We start from the raw sequence: 9,546 nt of genomic DNA on the forward strand, positions 1-9,546 counted from the left end.
TGCAAGAACGCGGATGAAGGAGTCGTACTCGTAGCGATTCAGATCGCGGTTGATTCCGATCTAAGCGCCGAACCACGGCGCCTCCACGTTCAACACACGTGCAGCCCGGTGACGTCTCCCACGCCTTGATCCAGCAAGGAGAGAGGGAGAGGTTGGGGAAGACTCCGTCCAGCAGCAGCATGACGGTGTGGTGGTGATGGAGGAGCGTGGCAATCCCGCAGGGCTTCGCCAAGCACCGCGGGAGAGGAGGAGGACATGGAAGAGGGAAGGGCTGCGCCAGAACATGGGTACGGCTGCCCTCCCACCCCCCACATATATATAGGGGCAAGGGAGAGGGGGGCCGGCCCCCTCAGATCCAATCTGAGGAGGGGGCGGCGGCCAGGGGGGTTGCCTTGCCCCCCAAGGCAAGGGGGGCGCCTCCCCTTAGGGTTCCCCCAAACCCTTAGGCGCATGGGCCCTGGGGGGGAATGCGCCCAGCCCACTAAGGGGCTGGTCCCTCTCCACATACAGCCCATAGGGCCCTCCGGGGCTGGTGGCCCCTCCCGGTGGACCCCCGGAACCCTCCGGTGGTCCCGGTACATTACCGGTGACGCCCGAAACTCTTCCGGTGGCCAAAACGGGACTTCCCATATATAAATCTTTTCCTCCGGACCATTCCGGAACTCCTCGTGACGTCCGGGATCTCATCCGGGACTCCGAACAACATTCGGTAACCACGTATATCTATTCCCTATAACCCTAGCGTCATCGAACCTTAAGTGTGTAGACCCTGCGGGTTCGGGAACCATGCAGACATGACCGAGACATTCTCCGGTCAATAACCAACAGCGGGATCTGGATACCCATGTTGGCTCCCACATGTTCCACGATGATCTCATCGGATGAACCACGATGTCAAGGATTCAATCAATCCCGTATACAATTCCCTTTGTCAATCGGTATGTTACTTGCCCGAGATTCGATCGTCGGTATCCCGGTACCTTGTTCAATCTCGTTACCGGCAAGTCTCTTTACTCGTTCCGTAACACATCATCCCGTGATCAAATCCTTGGTCACATTGTGCACATTATGATGATGTCCTACCGAGTGGGCCCAGAGATACCTCTCCGTTGACACGGAGTGACAAATCCCAGTCTCAATTCGTGCCAACCCAACAGACACTTTCGGAGATACCTGTAGTGCACCTTTATAGCCACCCAGTTACGTTGTGACGTTTGGTACACCCAAAGCATTCCTACGGTATCCGGGAGTTGCACAATCTCATGGTCTAAGGAAATGATACTTGACATTAGAAAAGCTCTTAGCAAACGAACTACACGATCTTGTGCTAGGCTTAGGATTGGGTCTTGTCCATCACATCATTCTCCTAATGATGTGATCCCGTTATCAACGACATCCAATGTCCATGGTCAGGAAACCGTAACCATCTATTGATCAACGAGCTAGTCAACTAGAGGATTACTAGGGACATGGTGTTGTCTATGTATCCACACATGTATCTGAGTTTCCTATCAATACAATTCTAGCATGGATAATAAACGATTATCATGAACAAGGAAATATAATAATAACCAACTTATTATTGCCTCTAGGGCATATTTCCAACACTAATTGCCATGCGTGTGTGCAAGCAAAGCAACCTCGTAAAGCCTCACAAGCCTGCGAAGGAGAGACACCTGGCACCACTAGAGCTCATACATTCAGATCTCTGTGAGATGAATGGTGTTTTGACTAAAGGTGGAAAGAAATACTTCATGACTTTGATTGATGATTCCACTAGATTATGTTATGTGTATTTGTTAAATACGAAGGATGAGGCTCTACACTACTTTAAAATCTATAAGGCTGAAGTTGAGAACCAACTTGAGAAGAAAATAAAACGAGTCTGGTCTGATCGTGGTGGAGAGTACTTTTCTAGTGAGTTGATTTATTCTATGCGGAACATGGTATTATTCATGAGAGGACGCCTCCCTATTCACCCCAGTCAAACGGGGTTGCCGAACGGAAAAACCGTACTCTAACAGATTTGGCTAACACCATGTTAGATACATCGGGTTTATCCAAGGCATGGTGGGGGGAGGCTGTATTGACATCATGTCATGTCCTGAATAAAGTTCCCGCAAAGGATAATGAGACTACTCCCTATGAGCAATGGGAAAAGAAAAGAACTACACTCTCTTACTTGCGCACTTGGGGTTGTTTGGCGAAAGTCAATGTGCCGATCCCCAAAAAGTGTAAGCTTGGTCCGAAGACCGTGGACTGCGTTAATTTGGGCTACGCTAAGAATAGAGTTGGCTATAGATTTCTAGTAGTGAAATATGAGGTACCTGACCAGAAGGTCGGTACAATTATAGAGTCTAAGGATGCTACATTCTTTGAGGATATTTTCCCCATGAGAGATATGCAAAGCACTTCTAGACTGGAATCTGATGAGACTCCTGAACCTGTCATTCCGATGGAATACTATGAACATAAAAGTAATGAAAGTTCCACGGAGGATGACGAGGAAGCTCCTGTTAGGAGCAAGAGACAAAGGACTGCAAAGTCTTTTGGTGATGATTTCCTTGTGTACCTCATGGATGATGACACTCCCAGTTCCATTTCAGAAGCTTATGCATCTCCGGATCCTGACTACTGGAAGGATGCGGTCCGTAGCGAGATGGATTCCATCATGGCTAACGGGACATGGGAGATCACTGATCGTCCTTATGGTTGCCAACCATTGGGATGTAAGTGGGTGTTCAAGAGGAAGCTTAGGCCCAATGGTATGTTGAGAAGTACAAGGCTAGGCTTGTGGCCAAGGGTTATACCCAAAAGGAAGAAGAGGATTTCTTCGACACTTACTCACCTGTGACTAGGTTGACCACCATTCGAGTGCTACTCGCTTTGGCTGCCTCGCATGGTCTTCTCATTCATCAGATGGACGTTAAGACGGCTTTCCTTAATGGAGAGCTAGACGAGGAATTTACATGCAATAGCCGGATGGCTTTGTAGTAAATGGTCAGGAAAGAAAGGTGTGTAAGCTAGTGAAATCTTTGTATGGCCTGAAACAAGCGCATAAACAATGGCATGAGAAGTTTAATACAACTTTGACATCTGCTGGCTTTGTTGTTAACGAAGCTGGCAAATGTGTATACTATCGCTATGGTGGGGGCGAAGGAGTTATACTGTGTCTGTATGTCGATGACATACTGATATTTGGGACCCACCTCAAGGTCATTGAGGAGGTCAAGGCTTTTCTATCTCATAACTTTGAGATGAAAGACCTGGGCGTGGCTGATGTTATCTTGAACATCAAGCTACTGAGAAATACTGAGAGTGGAATTACACTTTTGCAATCCCACTATGTTGAGAAGATTTTTAGTCGTTTTGGATATTCGGACTGCAAACCTTCTGCAACACCATATGATCCTAGCGTGCGAATTCGAAAGTTCGAAGGCACGGCTGTAGATCAATTGAGATATTCTCAAGTGGTTGGTTCACTCATGTACCTAGCTTGTGCTACTCGCCCTGACATCTCATTTGATGTGTGCAAACTGAGCCGGTTTGTTTCCAGTCCGGGAGATGTGCATTGGCATGCTGTTGAGCGAGTGATGAGCTATTTGCAAGGCACTATGAACTACGGGATTCACTATTCTGGGTACCCGACGGTAATTGAGGGGTATAGTGATTCAAACTGGATATCTGATGCTGATGAGATGAAAGCTACAAGTGGATATGTCTTCACACTTGGTGGTGGTGCTGTTTCCTGGAAGTCTTGCAAGCAGACGATCCTAACCAGATCGACTATGGAAGCAAAACTCACAGCATTAGACACATCATGCGTCAAAGCAGAATGGCTTCAAGAGCTTTTGATGGATTTGCCGGTGGTTGATAAACCAGTCCTGGCTGTCCTTATGAACTGTGACAATCAAACAGTGATTGCCAAGGCTAAGAGTTCAAAGGACAACTTGAAATCCACAAAGCACATAAGAAGAAGATTAAAATCTGTCAGGAAATCAAGAAACTCCGGAGTAATAGCGTTGGATTATATCCAGACGGCTAAGAATCTGGCAGACCCTTTTACGAAAGGGCTATCACGGATTGTGATAGAAAATGCATCGGGGGAGATGGGTATGAGACCCACGTAAGTTGCCATGGGGGTAACCCAACCTATGTGATCGGAGATCCCGTGAATTAGGACCTGGGAAAACAATCCAGCGGTCAACTGAGGAGAGTATCCTTAATTATCCCACTCCGTTGGAGATGCAATAATACTCTCAATTCTGTAAGGCAAGCTGACTTTTGTCTTAATGTGTTCCAAAGCTTGTGTAAGCAAGATGCTAACCTACAGAGCATTCTTTGGAGGAACACACATATGTGAGCCCGACTGCTGGTCACAGTCTATGAGATTGGGTGATCTCTAGGAAGCTCATGAGAAGGTACGGAGTATGACTAATAAGCTCCACCCATGGGGTTTAGCCTTCGGCAGCCATGTATCAGCGACAATAGGCGAAACTTCTACACACCAAACTGACAATTCAAGGCATAGTCCATTGTTCAGTTGTGAAGAAGTCTAATCCTATTGCTCTAGGTGGAAGTTCAACTTAACAGTCTCCACTGAAATTCTGGTATATCAAACATTGTTTGGAACAGTTGACAAACTTATGTGCCTTGAGATCTGGTGGGGGTTGATGGATTATGGATGGGCTTAGGCCCATATAAGACAATAATTCCTAGTTAATCTCTAAGGCCCATGCATGTGTACGGTAAGTGGTGGGAAGTGTGGGAATTTTAGTCCCATACTGCTACAGTAAGAAGAGTGAGACCTCTTTATAAGGGCTGCTCCATCACTTGCTATTGGGAGCTTCGAAATAGGAGCTGTACACGCGCACTCCTCCTCCGCCGCCGCCCGCCTCGCCTCGCCACGCCTCGCCTCGTCACGACGCGTGCGCCGCGGGTTGCAGGAATGAGCCGAGCCGAAGCTTATTCTTGCCGCTCAGAAATGGTTAATTAATTAACGAGTCGCTTACAGAAGCGCCACTGTCCGAGACGTTGGACCGTGGGCTGTTCGCGGACTCGGTCGTGGGCCTGGCCCAGGCCCATCTACCTGACGGCCTATATAAGAAGGCGCTGGCCAGTGGAGTGAACCATAACTCAGTTCACTCACTCCCTTTCGTACAACCCTAGCCGTCATCTACTGTTCCTCTCACTGTGCTGCCTCCGGCGATCCCATCCCGACGACCGCGTGCACGGTTGGTCGGGAGAGCAGGTGCCTCCGGAACCCTGTCGTTCGAGATCCTGCCCGGGTGAACGGCAATAAGGTTTTAGGGGAGCGTCTCGACGCGACTGCTCCCGATCCGTCCCCGTCTTCGTCCGCCTCTGCTTCCACTACTTCCTCTACATTGACTCCATGGTCGACGATGAAGTCGCCAAGAAGAAGGCTTTGGCTGATGCCGAGGCTACTGCTACCGCCGCCGGGTTTGCCTGGCCAACCGAAGGGTATGACTCGTTCATCCCCTGTTTGTTTGTTCATGTGCTAGTCGTATATATGATGTTCATAGATTGTTCGGTTATATGTTTTGTACGTGCTAATATGCTTAGGTATCGCTATGAGATGCATACTTTTTATGCCATGCTTATTGTATACTCATAGATTAGATTAGACGGAAAAGTGCTAATATTTTCCAACAGTGGGGGAAATACACGGCACGACGGAATTTGTACCACCCCAACATCCCTTAGATATATAATAGGGTAGCCTGCCACTCTAAGATAGATACTGGGGTTTTCTCAGGCGAGGTCTATCCTTCCCTCCAGCGAGCTCCTTCCTTCTCTCGGGTTGTTCCTTCTTCGTATGAAAATCGACTGACCCAAATTCCAGATTCAGACTACTTCGTAGCCACATATTGCGTGGGAAATACACGGCACGACCGAGATCGAGCAGGACAAGACGTCCACGCGAAGCTGGCACGTGCTCGATCAATGAATGAGCTGGTTATTGTCGAGTGAGGCCGACGGGACGGGGCTCTCAGGTCATGCGTACGGACGGAGGACCCATTGCAGCCGCGTATGCATGGACGTGATTAATACAGCCGTCTGATTCGCAGAATCTTAACTTATTCGTTGAGCACCACTAGGCCGCCCAACCCCATTCCGTGCTTCCCAGGTGAGCTTCTTTCTACCCCGGCTCCAACTGCCCGCCCTCATTTCTCCCTTTCCACGACGTGCAATGCATGTCATGGACGGACGCACACATGGATGAGATCTCGCTTTCTTCAACTCTGGTATCGATCAGGCAATGTAGTACGAATGCCGGCAGTGAGCAACTTGCTTTTGCATGACAGCGCAAGTCAGGCCGTTAATTAGCACGTCCGGGCAACGAGTCATACGCGGAATAAAACCCTTGTGTCCTTCGTCGATTAGCGCCGTCACTGTTCATGGCTGATGGAGCACCCACCCAACTGGAGCCGGAGGAGGAGGATCCACTTGTCCACCAGCAGAAAAAGGAGGTAATAGCACCCCAGGTACCTTAACTTGCACACAATGTGATGATTTAGTCCCAAAGTTGCAAAACTTGACTCCATCATACCCCAACTTGCATCTCATGTGATGATTTAGTCCCAGGCCAATCACAGCTCGCCAATTGGCTGCCAGGTGGCTGGACCGGTCAGCGCACGTAGTTTTTCACAAAACCCCCGTTGTTTCCCTGAATCAACCCGCGGTATAGCACACCTGAATTAAATCTGTGCTCGACGAAATTCCGCTGAGAAGTTGGTGCTTGCGCGCGCAGTTCCCACTCATGTCCAAGAGCCGCAAGATCAGCAGCATGCTTGCCGAGCAAGACGAGCAGCGTCCAGCAGGCCAGCGGCGGCGTCGGCGTGGGAGTTCTGAAGGCAATGTCGAAGAGCATGCTGCGGCGGAAACATAGATTGAGGAAGCAGAGGAGGAGGACGGGGACGAGGAGCAGCAGCATGTTAGGATGCATGACGGCAAGTCGTACCGCATCACCTTCCCGGACTTTCCCGGCGGGCCGGGCACCTTCGAGGCGGCGGCCAAGTTCTGCTACGGCGTCCGTGTCGAGCTCACGCCCTGGAACGTCGCCCCGCTGCGGTGCGCGGCCGAGTACCTGGAGATGACGGAGGAGCACTCCGAGGACAACCTGGCCGCGCGCGCCGAGGCCTACCTCTCGCAGTCCGTGCTCCGCCACCCCGGCGAGGCCACCAAGGCGCTCTCGTTACCTGGCATTTATGGAGTCAACTTCGATGCAACCACCTAAAAGGCTTTGAGTATTCTCACACGAGTCCAATTCCTTGTAAACATTGGCCATGTCCACATTACAGTTCTTGTTGATGAAAATGTCATCACCTCCTAAGCTTTCTGTTCTTGCAGTCTCATCCTCCTGTGAAGTTCGTCGGTCCTGAAACTTGTATTTCAGCGATAACAGCCTTGTGTCACTGAGGTCATACTGTAACTTTCTTTTCTTAATTGGACTGTCAATGGGGTAAATTTTCTTCACGCTGTTGGAGCTGGAACTAAACAATAGCATTATAGTATGAGATATTACAAACCTAAATTTTATTTGCACATAACAGAGCATTAACCGATCAAATAGCCAACACAAAATATTCTCTATCTGTGAGAAGCAAGAGTATCTATCAGCACTTACAAGTAAAACAAGTGTGATTCATCACTCCCACTCTCCCATTTTGGTCGGTACTTTATTTAAGAGTTCTAAAAATATTCCTACCAAGCAAAACTGGAAACCAGTTTTACAGAACCAATATGAAACTCACAATGTGAGGTGGAGGCCCAGACTTAAATGCACTAGTTTTCCTACTTGACAAATGATTTTCTCATTTCGTTCAGCCACCACACTAGCTTTTCAGTCTCTTTTAATGATCCAATTTCCGAACATGTCCAATAATTCTGATCAAGGTAAGGCCGCATCCGGCATGCATTGCGGTGTATTATGATATTCCAGCTTTTCAACCAGTTTTGGTCTATTTACCTTTTGGCTAAATAAGTTTTATGCATGTTTGAGATATGGAAAAACTGAATGGCAGGCATCGGAACTACACCTTGCCAATTTCACATGCATACAACTCCATATCTATATGGCTGTGTGCATCCTATGATGCAGAGACCGGGCAGTCCCCTTTTCGAAAAGAAAAAAACAAATCCATATATCTATCGAATACAATTTCAGGTTGCTACATGCGCCAGGTTCATGTACCTCAACATCTCTACATATTTACATGAATTTCTATCCAACATCTTATACCGCAAGATATTTTGGTTAACCTCTCAATGTTGTAATATGTCATCTAGACCATGAACGATTAATCCCGGTTACCAAATTGACTTTCTCCGGTGTAACCTTGTGTATGACCAACCTAGTATAGGCCTATTTACATGCACGCAACACCTTAGAAATAAAGTTGGAGGTGCTATCTGCTACGAAGTTTCAACTGCCATCTCTTTCCAGTGAAGCAAGATGAAAGAGACAGAGAAAGTAGTGTAACTAACATCCAGAAAGGGAAAACCTTATCAGCTGGCCATTCAATAGGGAATGCTAACCGCTTGCTTTCAGTGTACGCCGGCTTAACTCCAACCTATTTGTGTTGCAGTATTATCCACCGTAACACAAATTCTGCCTAACCTTGCGCAGCTACCTCCGTCACAGACCCCACATATTTTCTTGGCAAAGTTCACCCGCACTCCTCCGATCCACCCAATCGTGAGCTTAAAGGCAAACTAGCAAGCCAAAAGTAGTAAGAAACACGTGAAACACTTGGCTTTCCACTTTGAACTTGGAATTAGACAAGAGCACAGGTTATAATCAGCTACAATGGCAAAACCTCGTAATCGATCCCCCATTTCCTCCGATGAAAATTTCAGTATCTCGCCCGGGTCGCATCCAAGCACTCTGCCTTAGCTATGAGCTTACTCGCTAACCGAAGCAAAGGAACAGCGAACATGGACAGATCAACGAGCTCCAACTAATGGCCGGCGAATCAGCACAGCGAGCTGGTTGCCGGTCCAGGATGGAGGAGAGGAAGACGGTGTCTCACTCACCAGCCTCCGAAGCTTTCGGTCTTCTGGTTGGTGGAAGCCGCCGCCGCAGCCGCCTCGTACCCTGCCATCCCACGACCTCCTCCGCCGTGATCCATTTGAGGCAGAGTGGGGCAGAGGACAGGGGTGTGGTAGTATCTTCTCAAGTGGCGTTGTGGCTTTAGAAAAGGAAACAGCAGGGGGTTTTGTGCAAAACTGCGTGCGCTGACTGGTCCAGCCAATTGGCGAGCTGTGATTGGCCTGGGACTAAATCATCACATGAGATGCAAGTTGGGGTATGGTGGAGTCAAGTTTTGCAACTTTGGAACTAAATCATCACATTGTGTGCAAGTTAGCGTACCTGAAGTGCTATTACCTCCAGAAAAAGGGCTACGAATCAGGGAGAGATCGAATGGGGCCACGCGGCCCATTTGCATTTCAATGCCTAGCTAGCCTGCGGCGCTGCGATGCTCCCCTGTCCTAGTCGTAGGTGTGATGCGACCCATTAATCAA

General features: G+C 48.6%; 1 protein-coding gene across 1 annotated transcript; it reads right to left on the reverse strand.

Moving 5' to 3' along the window:
- Positions 1-7,037: 7,037 nt before the first annotated feature.
- Positions 7,038-9,241, reverse strand: LOC123176435 (uncharacterized). The gene is made up of 2 exons (XM_044590641.1): positions 9,058-9,241; positions 7,038-7,514 (listed from the first exon to the last, which is right to left on the reverse strand). Exons 1-2 carry the CDS (start codon positions 9,150-9,152, stop codon positions 7,217-7,219), a joined length of 393 nt encoding a protein of 130 aa, XP_044446576.1. The 5' UTR covers positions 9,153-9,241; the 3' UTR covers positions 7,038-7,216.
- Positions 9,242-9,546: the final 305 nt, after the last annotated feature.

This window comes from Triticum aestivum, chromosome 1D (genome assembly GCF_018294505.1).
Source record: "Triticum aestivum cultivar Chinese Spring chromosome 1D, IWGSC CS RefSeq v2.1, whole genome shotgun sequence".
NCBI lineage: Eukaryota > Viridiplantae > Streptophyta > Magnoliopsida > Poales > Poaceae > Triticum > Triticum aestivum.

Excerpts from the sequence above, each read along its gene's own strand:
- LOC123176435 (XM_044590641.1), bottom strand. The coding sequence starts at position 9,152 with ATGGATCACGGCGGAGGAGGTCGTGGGATGGCAGGGTACGAGGCGGCT. Across the intron at positions 7,515-9,057 it reads ACCGAAAGCTTCGGAGGCTG|TTCCAGCTCCAACAGCGTGA; the intron begins GTGAGTGAGACA and ends GCTATTGTTTAG.